Source organism: Delphinapterus leucas, chromosome 16 (genome assembly GCF_059928025.1).
Source record: "Delphinapterus leucas isolate spDelLeu-1000000601 "Yukka" chromosome 16, BTC_Dleu_Yukka2, whole genome shotgun sequence".
Classification (NCBI taxonomy): domain Eukaryota; kingdom Metazoa; phylum Chordata; class Mammalia; order Artiodactyla; family Monodontidae; genus Delphinapterus; species Delphinapterus leucas.
Window position 1 is genome coordinate 9,618,779 of NC_143144.1, and position 21,592 is coordinate 9,640,370.

Consider the following 21,592-nt stretch of genomic DNA (forward strand, 5'->3'; position numbering starts at 1 on the left):
GTGGTCTAACAAATAATTTTTTCTGATTTTAAAATTTATTTATGGAAAAGTCATACAGGGCTTCCCTGGTGGCGCAGTGGTTGAGGGTCCGCCTGCTGATGCAGGGGGCACAGGTTCGTGCCCCGGTCCGGGAAGATCCCACATGCCGTGGAGCGGCTGGGCCCGTGAGCCATGGCTGCTGAGCCTGCGCGTCCGGAGCCTGTGCTCCGCAACGGAGGAGGCCACAACAGTGAGAGGCCCGCGTACCACACACACACACACACACACACACACACACACACAAAAAGAGTCATACAAATATATAAAAATTAAATTATATTTAGTCACATTTGATAAACCACATTCAGAAAAAAGAATAAAATTATATAAACCTATATAATGTTATAAATCAATGCTACCTCAATAAAAATAAATAAAATTTAAAAATACATAAACCTGCAAATATTCTGGAAAATTCCATGACAGGTAGACACCACAGTGAACAAATACGTCCTGATTTATATTTGTTAGGTTCCTTAGCTTACAGTGAAAACAGATACTGTTTAATTTTAGTATCTATGTTTACCCAATATATGTATTTATTAGCAAAATGCTTTCATGGCAAAGAAATTTTATTTTACAATGGTTAAGTTTACATCTAAAGCCAGTAACATTTAAAGTGTTTAAAGCTGTCCATCATATTGGTGCTACAGAGCCCTTATTATCCTTTAAATTCAAGTTGATTGAAATATTATTATCTAACTGCATTAATTAGTAGATGGTGGACTTTTCCTTCATAAAATAAGTATTTGTTTTCTACTAAAATGAAATAGATATAAATCACATCTGGGCTTCAAGTTAACCTTGTATGAGCTACTTAATGTTTCCAGATCTCAGTCTTTCACCTACCAAAGGAGGTTAGATGAAAACATCTCCATAGTCCCAACTAGCTTTAAAATTCTGTTAATTCTATAACAAGGAAACAGCAAAATACCATATGGTCTTAACATAGTTTAAGCAAACACAGTAGTGTATGAAAAACTAGATGTGTACAAGATGAAAGACTTAGTAATTATTAGCTTACACAAAGGATTCTCTACTTTTTTCACCCCAGAATTAGCAAGTTCCCTAGATATCATTTACACTAAGCTTTTCAAAAACATACCTGATACTTACTGAAAGTGCAAATGCATGATGTTTCTGAATCGTGATCTTATCTCTACTAATAATCATAGTTATCTCACACTGGAATTAGGATAAAAAGCATAGTGTATATGAAACCATTTTAGAAGAAAGGCTATATATAACTGTAAGGTATTTTAGACATTTTGAAAAGTATCCAAATAAATAATATGTTCACAAATGCGGCTACTTTTCCTTGTCTGAGTGATGTGATAGAACTTTATCTCAAAGAGACTCTCAGAAATTATGTAACCCAGAAATTACGTATCTATAATTAACTAAAATTTAGTGATGAAAAAAATGATTTGATATGAAAATGTTACCTGATCAATAATAGAATTTAGCTTGGTAAGTAACAGAAATCCTCGGCCGTGGACGAGGTATTGGCCAAGGGTTGCCATGTGTGTCTCCTCCTCTTCTTCCTCCCTGGCCCCCACTCTCTGGACCACCGCATTGCAAAGCCGGTTGACATCGGTCAGAAATTCACGTGCCAATGAGTTACTGTCAGTGCTCATGACCGAGCTATAAAATAAGTAATAGAAAAGAGATTAGAAAAACTAAAAATTATGTTTAAAACTATGTGTTTTTGTTGCTGTTTGTTTTTAACTGAAGACTAACTTTAAATTACTGGGCATTGGTATCTAACCTTATAATCTTTTCAGACATAGACCTAGTCAGGGGCTCCTTAAATATTCCTACATAGCAGAAATTAGTCCTGGGCGTGAAATGGCTGAGTAGAACCATGCACGGGTACGTGAAAGCGCGGGGAGAGAAGACACTAGGGAGTGGTGGCAGTTAAGGTAGATGCTGACTTCCTCTCTTAAACGCCTCACTGCAGAATAAAAGTAAACGCATAACTTATAAAATATTCTTGCTGTACATGTTTTGAAAGATAAATGGATCTTTTAAAAATATAAACTGTTTTTCACTTGATAGAAGCCACAATCACTGACCCACGTCCTCAAACACATGAGGGGTGGGTGGGGAAAAGATTTACCACCAGGTGAATAAAAATACAAGAATTCTAGCAGCTGAAGTTATGGCACTTCATTTCTTGCTACACATCTGAATCAAATAAAGGGCAGTGTGACATTTCAGGATTAAGGAAAACAGTATAGTAAAACAGACAAAAGAGAGGCAAAACACAAATGTAAAGAAAAACATGTATAAATCTTCAGAAGAGGAAAAAGCATGAAGAACAAAATCCCCAAAGAATTTCAAAATAGTTTAATTTTAGGATTAAAAGTAATTTTGAGACACCCAGTTACCCTGAGAAACTTGTAACCTGACAGCTTAAATTAAATGAAATGTGTATTGCAGTCTTCCTTCACCCTTTGGGGGAAGACCTTCCATCGTCCCTGCTGAGAAGGCAGTGGGCCATGTGACTATGTCTACTGCCAAGAGGACTGCCAATCTCTGGGCCCAAATCAGCTGACACACACCTGATTCAGGATCAGCCAACAAATACGATGGCTGCAAGATGTGACTCGTATGGTGCAGCCTGCAAAGAGGCCTTGGCCAATCAAGTTTTCTTTCTCTCTCATAGGAATTTGAATTAGGGGCATAGTTGTGCTGGAAAGTCACAGAGAGATGACCCTGTGGTGGTCACTATGAGGTAGCTGAGGCCAACTGAGTGAAAATTAACCAAGAGGATGCAGAAAGAGAAACATGAAAGGGAGAGACCGAAGAAATTCCTAATACTACTTTGGTTCCTATTCATTCAAGAGCCTGATGGTTTAATTCCTGGATTCCCATCAGAATTCTAGGTATTGTTACAATAACAATCCCCTCTATAATATAACAAGTACCATTATTTTAAATATTGAACATTAGGAAAATAAAAGTATAAAAAAAGGTACATCGCTCATTATCCCAAAATGCAGCAATAGCCGCTATTATGTATAATATTACTTCTTTATAAGCTTTTGTAAAGTAAAATTGTTCAATAAATCAAGTAACCTGATTTATATTCAGTCTGTATTTATCCAACTTTATTAATTTATTTCACTTAATCTGTCATTGATTTTAAGATACATAATTATTTAGTGTACTACTACAAAAGAAAGAACACTGCCAATTAAACTATAATACAATGCTTTCTTATCACTTAGAATTTTCCATACAATATCACCTTCTGGACCACCAGGACCATCCACCATGCAACATTTCTTAAGAGTGCTACCCTATTGTTCCGGGGATTTTCTTCCAAAGAGGCTGACATCCTCCTGTAAGTTTTGATGCTGGTGGCTTTCTTAACCTCACCAGATGAGGTCGGTAGAAAATTTCAGAAAATAACCAGGAAACATTGAAAACTCATCAGATATAGTACAACAATTCATGTTACTCAACTGAAGCGCTGACAATGTGAACAGCTATGACCCAGGTCACCTCATGGGCACACAAGAACAACTCTTCCACAACTGCGGCCCACTGACAGTGTTTCTAAGACACCATCATTTGCAAGGCACAGTGCAACTTTACGAACAATAAAAATGTGAAAAACTAAGAAACTGCGGTAATAATTAGGGCCCATCTTCAAGAAATTAAGATAATGAAAATTAATGTGAATTTTTAGACAATTAATGAGGAAATAATTTCAATCCCACTTCCCAAAAGCACAAGATGCCATGTCAGTAAAAAGTATTATAATATATGCAGAAACATTTTTCCTGATTTAAAAACGTGTATAAAATATACACACAGTTACATATAGAGGGTATTACACATAGATGATCTATACCTGCTTGTTTCATTTAGATATTTCAGAAATCTTTTCCCATGAGCTCTCTTTTCCTCTGTTTAATAGCTGCATGCTTACTCTTTTTAATACATTCCACTGCATGTATATATTACATACAGTTCATATATTTCATTATTAGATGTACTATCACTATGTAGCCAATCTGTCACTGTTAGACATTTAGGTTACTTCTAGTTTCTTATTATCATAAACAAAGCTGCAATAAACATCCTTACAATATTTGCACATTTATCCTATTATTTCCTTGAAGTAGAAATTGCTGTTACTTCATATAATAGGCTTCACACGTTTCTGTTAGGTTTATTCCAAGGTGTTTTATGGGTTTTGCCATTATTCTGAATGGGATTTTATTTTCCATTATATTGATACATTCTTACTCGGATAGAAAACTGGTATATAGGAGGCCTATAGGAAGTAGATTTATTTTGAGATATCCAAACTTTACTCATATGTCCAAACTTCTCACTGAACTCTCTTATTGATTTTCTCAGAATTTCCAGATATAAAACCCTGTCATCTACAAATAACAAAAATTCTGAATTTTTCTATCCAATATTCACACACTTTCTACTCTTTCAATTGCATGAGTACTAGCAGAACAACACTGGTAGGGGTGATGGGGACACTTTTGCTTTGCACATTAAGAAATACTTATTTCTTCCTATGCATCTAATAGGAATGCTGAATTTACCTATTGCCTTTCAGCCGTTCTGAATGTCAACTGAAAAGATGATTGCATGGTAATTTTTAAAGATTTTTTTGGAATATTTAAAATACCCAGAAAAGTGCAAAGAACGTATAACGTGAGGTTATAGCCAATGCTCAGACCTCAGATCTAGCAAGTATTAACATTATGCTATGTTCAGTTCAGTTCCCATGTGTGGGTGTGTCTGTGTGTGTGTGTATGTGTGTAAAGAAATCAAACCTTATAGTACAGGAAAGCCACACCTCTTCCACCTCTCTAGTTGCTGTTTATCATTTCCATACATATTTTTATAATTTTGACAATGTTACAGCCATAAAATATTCAGTACTGTTTTAGTTATTTTTAACACTTTATATAAACAGTATATTATAGGTGGGTGGGATGAATTGGGAGATTGAGATTGATACATATACTCTACTATATATAAAATAGATAACTAAGGAGAATCTACTGTAAAGCACAGGGAAGTCTACTCAGTGCTCTGTGGTGACCTAGATAGGAAGGGAATCTCAAGAAGAGTGGATATATGTGTATGTATAACTGATTCACTTTGCTGCACAGCAGAAACTAACACAACATTGTGAAGCAACAATACTCCAATAAAAATTGATAAAAAATAGTATATTATATGCATCCTCTCATAACTTTGCTTTTCCCCCTCGACATTAAGTTCATTCCTTTAAACCACTGTGCAATATGCCATGGTATGAATAAACCACAATTTACATATCTAGAAAGTTTAGCTGTTTTCACTTTGGGGTTTAAAAATTTAATGTCACATAACTATATAGTTTCAAAGTCTTGGACTGAACCAAGGATTTTGACTGCTAATATATGTTACATTAAATACTTACCAATCTTTCAACACTTCTGTAACATTTAGGGTCTTTATGATTTGAGTTCATGAACTAGACGAAACAAATAATCTTAGAACAAAGCTTCACCTACCAAAAAAAAAAGGAGAAAGATATTAACAGCAATAGTAAAACAAATATTTTTAACAACTGAAGTTCTGACATAAAAACAAGAGGCCAGTCTTCACATCTGATGTATGAAACAGACAACGATTTTTTTGAATCTCAAGAACACACTAAAAAATGCCTGTAGCTTCAAGAATCGTGTCTTGAGAGATGGAGTCTTGGAACATATTTGATCTGAAAAAGGTAACCTGACTGTAGCTCCCCACGGCTCTTCTCCCAACCCCCAACTTATAACCTCCAGGTAAATCCCTATAAAGGAAGGAGAATCAGGCAACATCAGTCTTCTTAACAATGAAATCTAGGTTGAGGATATATGAGAAATCAGAAAATACTACAGCCAAACAATGAATAAACCACCACCAAATTTCCTTTCCTTCTTGAATTTTTAAAAATGAATTAATCTTTTGTGTATAACACAATGAAGGCTATTTCTATAATACCAAAGGATAAATTCCTACTTCTGGGGTAGCAAGAAGGTGCTTCTCTGTAGTTTTCTCCTTCTCTACAGCTTTTACCAGGCAGAGGCATGAGAAAAAACTTCCTTATTACAGTTATAAGGCAAACAGAAAGGTTTATTTTGAACCACAAGTTTATAAAATCAAAACGACCTTTAATTGCTTTAAAATGCTCAAATCTAGAGAACTGTCTTGAATTCCTTTCAGCTTGACAAACAGTTCTCGTACCACACTATTCTAGGCCCTTGACAATAGAGTAGGCAGGAAATAGGACAGAGCTGCTGTTACACTACATAGGACTTTGTGTGAATTAGGGAAAAAGCACCTCCTCCTAGGCTGATGCAGCCCATGGCACACAGCTATCAAAGCACAGGCTAGATTTCAGTCCTACTCGCGCACTCCACTGGCCAAGCACCAGTGCATCAACTGCTCGACCAAACGAAACAGCCCTGGAATGGAGTCTCAAAACACCTTCCAGACCTGCTCCTACTGCATCATCCCTGTAGTTTTAACTCTAGAATTTGGGCGGGGAAATTATCAATCAAATCATGGAGCAGAAACTAACACACCATTGTAAAGCAATTACACTCCAATAAAGATGTAAAAAAAAAAAAAAATCATGAGCATGAGGTCTTGTATGAATTGAGCTGACTACCGGCACCCTCTAGCTTGGACTACTACAAGGTGGAGCGATTTATCTCACGATCCTAAAACAATTCCAGCTCACTCAGCCTGGCCATTAGAAGTGAAGGCTGACAGACAACCGGATCCATCTGTTTCTCTCTCTTACCGAGGGACATTTCTAGGCCAAGCTGAGGGATTTTTCTAATGTTCTTAAACTGACATGGCTTCTTTAGCTCCATATTTTACACAGCCCAGCTTGGATATCCATGGAGTCTCACTCCATCCAAGATCATAATCCTATCCGCCAGCACAGTCAGCTGTGCCCTCCTTCACTCTGCCATCACTCTTTATTCACAGCTGTATTCTAGCTTTTATCACCCTATATTATGCTGGGTGTCCATAAAGTCTGAAAATACAGGGTTTTTTAAAAAATAAATTGAAGATGTGCTTAGGACATTATATACTTTTGCCCCTGTTTCCAAACTACATGGACACCCTGTAGCTACTTATCTATATGACTGTCTTACCTCCTAGGTCATGAGTTCCTTAAGGCCAGGAACTGTGTCTTATTACTTTTTGCACTTTATAACTATCATGCCAAATTTTAAATTCATCATCATTACAATTTTCACCTTCTAATACAACTATTGTTATGGTGACATAATAAGTAAGACTTGCTCCCAACAATATTACTAGAATTTTTATATTCTTAAAATTTACCATAAATGAAAAGCATAATAACAAAATGCCTCTAATCATATAAATGACCTTCCCAGAAAAATAGCAGGTTTCACTTTCTCTAATTCAGTGACAGGTACAGTGTAAAATATAAATGCCCAAAACAAAACAAAACCTGACAATGTATTAGCTATAACCCCTAGTTTTATGTCATCAGAAATTTCATCAATATGCCATTTAATTAAACAAATGTTTATTGAGCATTCATTATACGCCAGCTACTATTTTTGACACTGACTATAGAGCAAAAATAAAATCCCTACCGTCATGGATTCTAGTGGGGTAGAGACAGAAAAAATAAACCCATTCTAATGTCACGTAGTAGTACTAAGTGCTATGAAAACAAAGTAAAACAGAATAAGGGTACAGAGCGACAGGAATGCTACTTCAGATAGGGCTGGCGAGGAATGCCTGAAGATGTGATATCCGAGCAAAACCCTGAATGAAGTAAGAAAACAGCCCGTGTGAGTATCCGGGGAAAGAGTATTCCAGGGCTCTGAGATTAGTGTATGTTTGATGCACTGGATACTGAGTGAAGAGAAGAAAGAGAGAAGTTAAACATTACCACAAAAGTGAGAAAAGCCTCTCGCTCCTACTTCTCAGGGACTGAAGTCAGATGTAGAAAGAAGAAACAGAAGTGTTCCTCTGGAACTCTCGTGATGAATGGAAGCCTCCTTCCTGCCCACCCTCCTTTCCTTGCCCACCCCCCCCCCCAAAAAAAAGAGACAGAATAGCGCAGTTCACGGACAAGTAAGACTAGTTGGGAGGGAAAATAAAGTTCGCCTTTAGCTATGTCAAGTTTGATGGGTCTCTCAGGAAGCAAGTAAAAGATATCAAGCAGGCAGCTGGATATACCAAAGTGGGAGGATGGGACTGGTGAGTCAGTTTGGGAGTTATCAGCATATAGATGCAGTTTAATGAGACCAGATGGATGAAACAACCCAGAGCAGTGCTGTCTGGCAGAACTTCCTGCAATGATGGGGACTGTGCCTAGTGGCTATGGTATTGAACAGTGGGGACCCAGAGAATGAGTGTAAGTGGGGCAGAGAAGAGGTTCTAGGACTGAGCCCTGGGGTTAACACCACTGACTCAGGGAGATTCCAGCATAGGAGACCAGGAAGAAATAACATGTGAGGCGGGAAAAAAAAATCAGGAGTGGTCCTTCCCAGAAACCAGGGGAGGAAAACTTGAAACAGGAAAGATTGATCAACTGTGTCAAATATCGCTGAGAGGTTGAGTAAGATGGAAACTGGGAACTGACCGCTGGATTTAGCAACACTGAAGTTACAGACAACCGTGTCCAAGAGTGGCCTCAGTGGAGTCACAAAGAGTGGTGAAGAAATGGAGGCAAGGGGTCTAGAAAACTCCTTAGAGAAGCTCTGCCCAAAAGGGTAGCAAGGAAATGGGTGGTAGCTTGAAAGGGACATTAGATAGGGGAGTTGTTGTTGGCTATTTCTTTTTTTTTTTTTTAAGAAAAAAAGATATAACAGCATGTTTGTAAGCTGAGATATCATAGCATGTTTGTACAGCATGTTTCTCCAACAGAGAAAGGAAAATAGATGAAAAACTAGAATGAGAGGAGATAATACCAGGGCCAATGAGGAGGCAAAATGAAGAGGATCCAATGTGCAAGTGGAAGCAACAGTGACAGTTCATCCGACGGAGTAAGAAGCATGACAGAGTTCATGAGTACAGATGCAGGAAGACTCGTGTATCTGGCAGTGGGAGGACCAAGATTTGGAGGCTTCTATCTTCTCAGTGAAATAAACCACAAGTTTACCAGCTGAGAGTCAGAAGTGGGAGGTGTTTTAATCTGATGAGTGGAACAGGGTCAAAACTGCAGCCCCTAAAAGATTTCCCACATGGCTGCCAGTTAATAACTAAGATCAAGTTCCGCTGTTCAGTAACTGTACCCATACTATAGTCCCACTCTCCATTGTGTCCCCAAGAACAGAATGATAGAACAGATGATGTCAAACACCTTGTGGAAATCTACGTATGTTACAGCTACAGCACTTTCCTGATGTGTACCTGTACATCCCCATCAAAAGTAGAAACTGGGTGATCTGCATGAATTAGTTTTAGAGAATCCCCTTAACCTTTACTGCCCATCTAGTCCTTCTGTAAACGTTTGCAAATCTTTTAAAATGATCGCTAGAATCGTTTGTGAAGGTAACTTCAAACTCACTAAAATCTATGGAATCTACACTCTTTTTTATAATTTTGGAACTTTATTCCTCCACAGTCTTCTGAAATTTTTCAAATTTACCATAATAACTCAAAGATTACCAGTCCAGCAATGACATTAACAAATTTTCTCAGAACCTGAACCTGGGATGTGAATTCATTTAGAGCAACCAGAGATTCTGATACAATCTCCTCCTCACTCTTGGGCTTAAATTTTCTATTATTCTTCTTACTTCTACACTTATTAGTCTGTGTGTAGACCGTTTTTCGTGTCAGAGAAGACAGAAAGAAAACAGAAGTTGAGAAGTTTCATTTACTCTCTGTATCTGATTATAGGGTCAGTTTGTTTCAAGGAAGAATCTATTATTTGCCTGTTGTTTTCATCTTCTATATATAAAATGTAAAAAGGTCAGCCTTAACCTTTTTCAAAACCTCAGCTCATTATTTTCAGAGGTTTGTGTTCCTCTTTTATATATAAATAATTTTGTTTTTGTTATTTGTTTCATATCCTTCTTCTGCAGGTTATTTTAAAATCTGAGTTCAATTGGCCACTTTACCTCTACCTTTCTTCACATATTATTTCCAATTGTTCCATAAAGACCAGTCTATGGTCATCTTACAACCACTTTCCCTTCTAGAAACTGTATCCATGGCACCTTACCTATCTTTTCTTTGAACTTTAGGAACTCTGCATTTCCAATTCTCTATATTCCAGCTTTGCTTCATATTCTTCTTCCTGTTTATTATGTATTCATTTAGCTATCATTTACTAAACACCCCCTTTGTGCCAGGCACTAAGAATACACACTGTGAAAGCAGTCCCAGTCTCTGCCCCTCAGGAAGATCACGTTATGGTGGCAAAGGCAAACCAACACACAGGGTACTGCATACTGATACGGTGCACTGAACCCAATCTGAGGAGTCAGAGAAGCTTCATGAAGGAGATAATCTTCAAGAAAAAGCAGAACAGGTAAAGGGAGACAAGGAGAGAAGAAAGGCATTACAGACAGGAAGAGAGGCCCAAGTCAAGTCCTTGGAAGAATTACAATAAGTTTGGTATCAAAAAGCAAAATGAGCAGCAGGAAAACAAGGATGGAGAGAATGGTGACCAAGGATAAATAAAAGGATTTATTGATGCGCTTGTAAACGTGAATTTCTGATGGTGTCAATTTCCTCAGCTATTTGAGATTCTCCAGCAGCATTCAGCTGCTTGGATCTAACAGGAGAGAATACAGATTGTATCACTGGTCTTGAAATGAGGGTTTTGGTGGGTGGAGGCAGCAGAAGCATAAGTGGAAGGGAATCAGGGGTACAGGTGAAAGAACGATCCATATGGTCAAAATGTGTACAGGCTGGGTAGGGAAGAGAAAGACACCAGGCAAATGTTGACATACAGGTAATCAATCCCTATGAGAGAGAAGAACAGAGAATGTGCTACGGAAGATACTGGAATTCACAGATTTTTGAAGCAAGCAGTTCCAGATGATGACAACATCCAGAGTGTGACCCTGCAAGTCAGCGTCTGAGGTGAAGTGAAAGGTTACTGTAGGCAAGTAACCATGAAGCTAGTTTTCTAGACAATAGATCACTATAAGCTCTTGAAAGCTCCTTGATGACAGGGAATTTTTCTGTTGCATTTACTGCTAAATCTACAGCATCTAGAATAGTACGTGGCACAGAGAAGGCAATCATTTGAATGAATGACATGACTTTTCTCTCAGGATTCCCATTATGTTCACTGTCTAACTAAGCCCTCACAGTGGGTCAAAATTAGGCTCAGAGTATCAGCTCCCCGATTATTTCCTTTACCTTCTGGAAATTAAATACTCAACAACATAAGTTTTGCTTTATTGAGTGAGACTTCCCACAGACATTTGGATAGCTGACTTTGATATTTTAGCTCTGATCTGCTTCTGTGATTAATTTCTACAACCTATTATCCAAAAGATCACAGAATTAAGCTTTCACCCTCAGTCTTGTGGATCTTCAAACATTTATTTTCTTGACATATAGAACGACTACACCTGCCCCTACACCAAGCCATTACTACATACATTCTTCACCTTTCGGCATTTGAAAAGACCTTGTCACTTCTGTGTTTTAATCAGTGCAACCAATGATATTACATTTACCATTGAAGATAAAATCTCAAGCTCAACAGGACTTCCCTGGTGGCGCAGTGGTTAAGAATCCGCCAGCCAGTGCAGGGGACACGGGTTCAATCCCTGGTCTGGGAAGATCCCACATGCCGCGGAGCAACTAAGCCCGTGCACCACAACTACTGAGCCTGTGCTCTAGAGCCCGCAAGCCACAACTACTGAGCCTGAGAGCCACAACTACTGAAGCCTGCACGCCTAGAGCCTGTGCTCCGCAACAAGAGAAGCCACCGCAATGAGAAGCCCACGCACCGCAACGAAGCGTAGCCCCCGCTCGCCGCAACTAGAGAAAAGCCCACGTGCAACGAAGACCCAACAAAGCTGTAAATAAATAAATTTTTTAAAAAATCTCAAGCTCAACAATATGGCAAGAAGTACTCCAAAGGTCACCAAGTTTCCTTCTCAAGAACTGTCAAATAACAAGTGGCCATGGTGATAAGAAGCGTGGAGTCCATTGTGCTACAGTTCACTTTTTCACTAATTCATCCATTCATTAATTCAACCAATATTTATTACTTATTCAATAAATATTTACAAGTCTGATTACTCATTCTATTTTTTTTAGTTTCTGAATCTGTTCTGAATAGTCAGATTGTCAACACTGTGACAGTGGTGAAAACAAAGGCGGCAGATTTGGAATCAAGCAATTACTAGCCAGTCACACAGAGGTGTGTGGAGTTTGGCTTCCTTTTCCATAAGATGTCCATCCCATACAGTTGCTATGTGGATCTTCGGAGATTATATGATATCAGTAAACATTCTTGGAATATGTTGTATGTAGTTCTATTTTAAATGCTTGGCACTAGCTGAGCATGTTCCAACAGAGAGTGCCATCTGGAGGAAGAAAAGATCACTACAACCTTTCCTCACAGACCAGTTAGCATGGAAATGTTAATGTTCTGCTTTATGATGATGTAGTTTCCAAGGAAACACTGAAAATAAAAGCAGAGGGTACCTGCATTTTTTTATCTTTTCCCTACCTTGTGACTTCTACAGAAAACAAGAAGTAAAAGGAAGAAGACAAGAAAAAAAGATTATAACAATGAAGTTTATTCTTATAGCCTGATTAAAAAGCGTATTTTTTTCTTATCAAACAGTGCCACCTGAAGCACTCAATTCCTAATCTTTCATCAAATGCCAAAAATCCTGGTACATTGTCTTTTAAAATAATACTATGTACTTGCCTAAATCTGTTAATTACAACAGTATTAGAGAAATTACCATTAGAAAGAATATTTTTCAGAAATGTACTATGTACCGAAAAGGAGGAGAGTACTACAAATTACAGGATTATTATGAGGCTTAAACAAAATAATGCACAGAATAATTAGTACTCAATGAATTCTGTTAAATTAGAATCTGTTACGATTTGAAGCAGCCTTCATGAAAATAAGGGTTGGTTCATATGGACTCTTAGCTATGCTAAATCCCATCTCTCCACAGTTCAATATATATTGATTAGAGACTAATTAATAACTTTCCCAAAGATCTCACACATTCTTTGCAACACATTACTAAAAATCAAAAAAACTTAGGAGGAGAAAAATGATAACACTATTTATACAATTTCATAAATGACACGAATAAAGGAATAAACATGAATAAGTTAGAAGCGTACATTTGCACAATGGCAGAAACTTTAGACATCATGTTCTCCAACCCCACATTCTATAGGAAACAAAAACTGAAGCCAACAGGTTCAAGATCCCATGACAGTTGTCCTGGGAGTTATACGATATTTTTGGAGCTAATTAACTAGAACTAAAATAACCCAAGTTTAGAAGACACAGCCTTTCTTCTGTCAGGTCAATTAAAAATTAGACAGTGGGCAAAGAAGTTTCCTTAACACCAAATGCTATCTCTAAATGTTACCCAGAACCTTTACTCAAGTCCACTAGTTTGCAATCTGTACACCAGGAAACAAGATTTAAAAATCTCTCTCTACACACTTTTGTAACCACAACACAGAGCCATATGTTTGAAATACAGGAAACTTGTGTGGGAAAGAGGAGAAGATACTATGAACTGAGCTTGTTCAGATTAACAGAATTCTCTTTAAGGAATAAGCTAGTTAAGGCATATCGGTTGAATTAAATTATACAACATTTAAGCAAGCAAATGTCTGTTAATCTAGGCTTTACCCTGTAAATTTTTGGTCATACTACATATGTTAAGTAATAACCATCAGAATGATTCCCAACTACAGACTTAAGACAGAAAGTTTATTAGGATACTATTTACATACCAAAATTTTTTTTCTTCTTGCAAGTAGCTTGTTTTCTTTTTTTTCAATTGAAGTATAGTTGATTTACAACATTATATTAGTTTCAGGTGTATAGCATAGTGATTTAATATTTTTATAGATTATTCTCCATCTAAAGTTATTACAAAATAATGGCTATATTTTCCTGTGCTGTACAATATATCCTTGTTGCTTATCCATTTTATTATGTATATTTTTATTAATATAAGCATCTTAATCTATGTTATAGTAGATAAATATTGTCTTGAGAAAATTGAAGTAAAATTTGATAGTCATTGAATATGAAAAATTAAAATATATTTTGTGGGCTTATTTTTTATAAAATTCTTGAAATTTAAAATGAGAGTTGGGGGGACTTCCCTGGCGGTCCAGTGGTTAAGACTTCGCCTTCCAATGCAGGGGGTGCGGGTTCGATCCCTGGTTGGGGAGCTAAGATCCCACATGCCTCGGGGCCAAAAAAACGAAACAAAACATAAAACAGAAGCAATATTGTAACCAATTCAATAAAGACTTTCAAAATGGTCCACATCAAAAAAAATAACTAAAATAAAATGAGAGTTAGGAAAGGATGTGACACTTTAACAAAGCTCTAAATTAAATAGCTGAATCAGAGATCTGTTAAAAACCACTTTAGCAATAAGATAAATCTTTCTCGCACAATCCTGTAATTACTGCTAATTCACCATACTTGAGGAGGATGTTCAACTTCCATTTAATCAATAACGTCAACAGGAATTATAACAGTTGTTTTAGACTACAGCAGTTGTTTAGAGCTCAGGCCCTTCTTGACAAACACTGAACTTGATTTTCTGAATTCTGCTTTAAAGAATATCTGACTGGAAGTCAGGATGTCACACACATCCTTATGAAGTTTGGACTGTGGTCTCCAGCTCCTTAGATACTAATGTGGTATCATGAAAAAAACGTGATTAAGGCTTTGAACTCCGCCAGACCCTACAGAGTCTGAGTAACTCCCCCAGACCCCCTGGGGAACTGAATTGACAGTTCCAATTTGGACTGCTGGCAACACAGCTGGCCGCACCCCCACCCCACCCCACCCCCGCCCAGTACCCTGTCAGGCAAGGGGAGAAGGTGTTCCTGCACCGCCAAGCCATCTGAGGTGGCTCTCTGACGGTCTGGGGCAAGGGATCCCAAAGTAGGGTAGCAGCATGTGAGGCAAACAGTAGGCCAGTTAAGCTTGCTGAGGTAATCGCAGCACCTCCCCAAACCTTCTTCCCGGGGTTCTCTCACAACGCCACTTCCAGGTACACTGTAGATTAAACAGCCTTATGGATACAAATCCCTCATACAACGTTGTCTCTAAGGGCAAATCATTTACAGTCTGAATAACTATCTTAGACATGAACCTTTGGAACACAACCATTTATAAGAAGTAACTACCATCCTTAACGTTTTTTCAACTAACACTGAAGTAAGTAACAAGCTGACTACCAGTAAAGGAAAACTGCCATGGAGCTTACATTTTATGAATTACTTGAGAATGAAAATCTATTAGAGAATCAACACACAGAGAGTTAAATGATCTTAGTACCTCCTCAGAATTTTATAGATAAGAACCCTAAGGCAGATGGAGGTTAAGAGATTTCCCAAAAGTCACAGGGCTTCACACCTGGGTCTTCAGATCCTGTCCAATGGTCTTCCTAATACTGCATGAAATTTTTGAGAGACTTCTCACAGCCCAACTATGTCTTTTAGAATGCTGCCTGTCAGAGCATTTTAGTGATTAGGTCTGGCACTAAGTGCAACTGTAAGTAGGCAGTAACCCTGCCTGTCTGTCTGTCCTCCAGGCAATGTATCCTGCCACCCTAGTCTTCTACAGGTTCATGTTATCTTTTTCCATATGTTTCCCCATTTCTCATTTACATCAAGAAGTGACCTGAAAAAAAGGAAAATTCTGCTCCTCCTAGAAAGAAGTATTTACATTTTAACAAGAAGTAACACCTTCAGCTCTAACCAGGATTGCAACATAAGAGAGGTAAAAGTTGGCTCTGACCTAGGTGTTCCATATTAAAAATATAGGACCATAGGCGGCCATCAAGCAAGCCACCGAGGATAAGAAAATAACTACAGTGTGATGGGGTGCACCATGGGAGGGGGGCAGGGGACTGGTCATTTTGGTTTGCTGGGTCATACTCCTTTCTTTGGTATGTTATTTGGTATATTCTAAGCTGACTGAGTTTTCTTCACACTGATGCTTGGGGAGAAGGTGTAAGGATTCTTTTCTCTTTAGGTTTGGCTTTTCATTATAAACTCTAAAGGGACTTCGCAGTGCAGAACGTTTGATGCAGTCAATTCCAAAGGGTCTAGGGCGGGATGGGGAGAAAGGTTGTGTCCAACCGGACTCTGCCAGAAATGAATGCACGAATGATGAACGCCCAGGAATCTCTGGAAAGTAGATTGCTACGTAAGTTCTAGTCCCTTCCTAAAACCACTTAATAGGGTTCTATTACATAAACAGTAGGATTTTTATTCTCTTTACCTTGTCAGTTTACAACTGAATGAAATAAGTATACGTGCACTGCTTTCTGTCTCTGTTGCCAATGGCTTCTCAGCTGGCTGTAGCTTTCAACAAATTTCCCTAACCAAAACAGGACTTCTTCAGGGCTTGGGGGACAAAGTTCTTTTATCTCAGTCCTTGGGAGAGGTTTTGTATGCAGTAGCCTGGCCCCAGGTGATAGGTTGGTTTGAAGCCTTTTTGCTTTTATTTCTGCTGTATCAAAGCCAAGAGCCATCAAATGAATGACGAAAATGGAAGAATGAAAGGTGATTCAACCCTCTTCTTGATTTTGCTCCTCCATTCTCCAACAGAAAATGATAATTGGAGAACTTTTAATCTCACTTGAAATCACTGCCTGGTTGTGAATGATTCTTAACTGCTCATTTTCCTTGGGAGCCCCTAGGTCTTTCTCACCTTAGAAAGCAGCCCAGGCCTGCCAGCCGAGTGCAAAGAAGCTGGAACAGCCATGACCTTCCTTCTCTGTGCACCCACCTGCTGAGGCTGTTTCTGAAGTGCTCTCGGCTGGTGTGGGAGCTCGCTGCTCCTGGCACACGTGCCTTCCCCACTGTCCCTACACCTCCAAGCGCTCTTGCCGCCTATGGCTGATATGTCATGGAAGAAAGCAATGCACCGCCTGGGACACAACTTGAAAACACGTGGAAAGGAGAGCGGAAAGGACTTGGATCACATGAGGTCACGCTTCATGCCCTGATGGTTCAGAATTTTACACCTGTTTGTCCAACTTAGGTCTTGGTGGGAAAAGCAGAAAATTTAAAAATGTTTCGAGAAGCTTAAAAATATATATATAGGACCATGATAATCCTTAACTAGTAAATGTGGAAGAAAATGTTTATACTGTTCCTACTTTTATTCTGTATTATGCATTTAGGCTAAGTCAAGGTACAAAAATGTGTTGAATGAAATATTTCCAAATTATGTAGAATTGTGTAGGCTGTTCAAGTAAAACTCAATAAAATGAGCTGGCGGGGGAAGGGTCAAAATCTAAGAAAGCAATGGCTCCAGAAAAGTGTACATACTATTTTTTTCACATTTCAGGAAGCTAACAAACACCACTGCCTGTTTCCCTCCCCTTCCCCAAACGGGTGAAGTCTTCGTTCTTGCTTTCCTTTCACAGCTGCTTTGAAACCTGTGATTGGCCCAGAGAGGAGAGGTCATCCTGGCTCCCTGTATGACAAAGCTGGCCAGGAAATAAAGGAAACCCAGGCACAGTGTAGCAAGGCAGAATTTTAAAAGAAATTCTGAGGAAGTCACACCAAAACGTATCGAACTTAAGCCCTTCAACAAGCAGTTCATTTTCTCTAAACCAAACAAATTGGGCAACCAGATAACTCAGAAGAACCTGTGTTTGATCCTGAGCACCATAAAAGAATGGAAATTCTCAGACATTGTGGTTATAGCACGGCTGCACTAAAAGGAACTCTGAAGGCCCATCCCAGTAAAGCATCTCCCCTGGCTTTGCATCCCTACTGGAAGGAATTGTGCTAGAAGTTTTATACTGAATAGTTCATCCATCTTCATAATAGATCTCTAGATTTTCACAGAATGATGATGATGATGATACACCTAACACCTGCCAAGATTAACTACTACACAGCAGGCACTTCTGTAAGCACTCTCCTACAGTGGCTGGTTTAGTCCTCATAACAATCTCGTAAGTACAAATATTGATATATCCCTACTTGTCACGTGTTGGAAACCGAAGCACATGAGGTGAGGTAACTGCTCAAGGTCACAGAGCTTCAAGTGTCAGAGGCAGGATTCAGACCCAGGCCATCTCTCTGCACTCTGTCTACAAACGTCTATTCTCCAAAACAGTGACTCCTACCCTCCATCAAACCAGCTCTTCCTTCCTCATTCCTATTTCAGTTAATGGCCTCTACCCAGTCACTTTGGGAAAAAGAAAAAAACCAAAACAAAAACAGAATAGCACTTCATCCGGGGCCTAGTCAATTCTTCCTCTTGACAGCTTGCTGGCTCACCTCTGCATCTGTTACTTGCTATCTCTATGACCCTGGGTACTTGACTTCCTCTAAGTCTCAGTTTCTTATCTATAAAACTGAGTTCCTAAGGGCACCTCAAGTTGTTGTGAATATTAAAACTAAATGAGACAGCGCTGGGCCCGGCAGACTGTCAGAAGATCAATAATTAGTAGCTCTTATGGTCATCATCTTGAGTCTGGTCCTTCCCCTCTAAACTTACGCTTAAGCATTCTCCGGTCCTCATCTCTCTCACTTGCCATACCAGCAACCTCTTATTTGGTCACCCTGTCTGGTCTATTTTCCATTCACTTCAAATTCTACAACTGCTAAAAATGTCAGCCACATTCCTTAAAAATCATAAATGACACTCCAATTCCTAGGGAATAAGATCCCGACTCCTTATCATCATGCTATGGGATTCCCTCCCCCATCTAACCTTTTTAATCTCTCAACACATCCCAAAACACACTGCACTACCCCATAACTCCTCCTAAGGGTACACACTTTCTCAACACCATTTCACTGTTGTTGCTGTTGTTTTTTTTTAAATCATGTTGCTGCTGCTACAGAAATTCCCATTAATTCCCAATTACTTTTCTACATGCCTTAATCCTAGGACTCACCATATTGTATTACAGAATTATATTGTTTCTTTCAAAGCTAGATTATACTTTCCTTAAGAAGGGAAATCAGGTCTTATTTGTTTAAAAAAAATCATTTGTGCCTGACACACTGTCACAAATGGGAAGAGCTCAATAAATAAAAACAAATTCATTTAATACTAACTTTGATAGGAAGCATTTTGTTATTCAAATTCCTTTAGGAAATATTCCCACAGCTAAAGCATGAAGAAATAAACAGGCACATTTACAAAAGTCTTTCTCCATTCCACAGCAAGAATTTGATGTATTAAGGAAAGTGCTACAGAAACGCCTAAAAACCTTACCAAAATTTTTTGAAATTAAAAACAAAAAACTTCAGCAATAAAATCTTGGATGTTTATTCTTCCTATGTTAAAGAGTATAATTCAGAGTTTACAGTTTCAAAATTCTTTCAAATCAGTAGCAGACATGATGGTTTTCCATACCTCCCAAAGAAACACTAAAAAACATCTTGGAACCTTATCCTAAATGTGAAATGAAAAAATAAAAAATAATTTATAGAGCAACATCATAATGATCAACAGTTTTTAATATATACTTTGCATATGGTAAAAGAGTCTGCAAAATAAGTTTTAGAAATACTGAACATAGATATTTACAAGCTTTAAAGACCCCTTGCAAACGTACATAGTACTAGTTTCCTCATTCCTCTGTAATTCTTACAGACACAATGAAAATTCGCTTCCCTTCTAAAGAAAAAGATTTAGTTGAGGCAATTATAGACAAATGTGTTTACTGTTACAAAACATTTCACATCAAGAAAAATAACAGCGAGACCAAACTGAGATCCAGTTGTTTCATCTATTGTTCTCTAACCATTCATGAAGATAGACAGACAGCAGGAAAGAAAGGCACAGGGGTTGGGAGTGATGGAGAACAGAAATAAAACAGGAATATGTACTAAACACTTCCTGAGTGAATGCATTTCAAATTCAACCTGCACTTAATATTTTTTTCGACCACATTGGTATCATTACAATCTAGTTTCTATCACTGTGATCTATATGTAGACACGTGCAAAGAAAATGGTTAAAGTTATAAATAAACTACACACTAGAAGCCAAACCCTTCTGTTTTCCATGTTGTATAAGGCATCTTTTGGTTATGGGATTACTTTCTCAAAATGCATTAAAATGTTCAAGAAGTTGGTGGTATAGGAGAAAGAATACTAGACTAAAAGTCAAGAGACTTTTGGTTTTCTGTTTTGCCTCAAACTCTTTAGCATCTCAGGCAAAGTGCTTAACCTTTCTGATCCCCATTCTTCTTATACATATTTAAACAAAAACAAAGTAGATGATCTCTAAACATTTTTTAGGCTATGGACTTTTGTGACAGTACAACAGTCAGAAAATAGCAATATAGTAATAGTCATACAGTAACAGTAAACATCAAGATTAATTTAGGATTAAAATTACACATTCTAAATGTTTCCTTAAACTGTGCATAATCAGGTTTTGTCAAAACCACTGAGATTTTATTTTAAAAAAATAAGGTGTAGAAAAAAATAAATATATTTCAGTAGTGTGGAACGTATGACTTTAGAAATATTCTCCAAAATATTTAAATAAAGCTAACAGAAAAGCAAGAACAGTTATCAGCATTACTGTCTTTGGAAGCATCATTAAGAGGAAGTCCAGAAAATGGCAAAGGATTTTAATCTTTAATAGACTAAAATAAAATCATAGTGCATTAAAGGTTCAGATAAGCAAATATCAAAAAGCAGTGTAAGAGTGAGCTGATGAATATACAGCTGTCCTACAATTCACAGCAGTAAAATCTCCTTTTACCATTGGTGAGGATACACTGAATTTTGTACTTCAATGAATGAATACTCAGAAGCAATAACGATGAATGCACTTTATGAACTGATAAACATGTTTTGTTGGCCTTTTGAATAAAGCACATAGTTATAATAAAGGAGGAAATCATTCTCACCATTGTTTTAATTTTATACTCATCTAAACTTTGTATAATAATTATACTGTTGAAATAATATCTATGCAATTACGACTATTACTCTTCCATCTAAGGAACCAAGACAAGTGAACTACAAAACTTAATAAGAATTTCACTGCAGCAAATCACATTTTGATCAGAGCAATTTTAAAGAGGGAAGAGAAAGGAAAAAATTAATATACTATTATTGCTCTTTAAAAGTTCATAATATAAAACAAGCATATAGATTGGAATTCACTTTTGCTAAACAGAAATTACCAAGAGCAGTGAATTCAGCCAAGAATCAAATGCTACCACAACAGAAAACTTAAGTATATTTAACCAGAAAATATTGCAAATGTACAAAGACACAGTTAACTTTTAAAAAGAAGGAGTATAAGGACAAATCCCTAGAAAATAGCAAACCCATCCCAACAACAATCTTG

General features: G+C 37.7%; 1 protein-coding gene across 16 annotated transcripts in view; it reads right to left on the minus strand.

The window, feature by feature from the left end:
- Window positions 1-21,592, minus strand: part of LYST (lysosomal trafficking regulator) — a 191,536-nt gene that overhangs the window by 146,211 nt on the left and 23,733 nt on the right. For 14 of the 16 annotated variants that reach the window (XR_016388032.1, XR_016388033.1, XM_089897449.1 and 11 more), the window contains exons 1-2: window positions 5,483-5,572; window positions 1,485-1,683 (exon numbers count right to left, since the gene is read on the minus strand). Coding sequence is in view for 14 of the 16 variants with exons in the window: in XM_089897449.1 (XP_089753575.1) it covers window positions 1,485-1,676 (192 nt within the window). In the remaining 2 variants the exon portion in view is untranslated. Of the gene's footprint in view, window positions 1-1,484; window positions 1,684-5,482; window positions 5,573-21,592 lie in introns of those variants that run through there. The other 2 variants (XM_089897446.1, XM_089897445.1) reach the window with 1 other exon arrangement.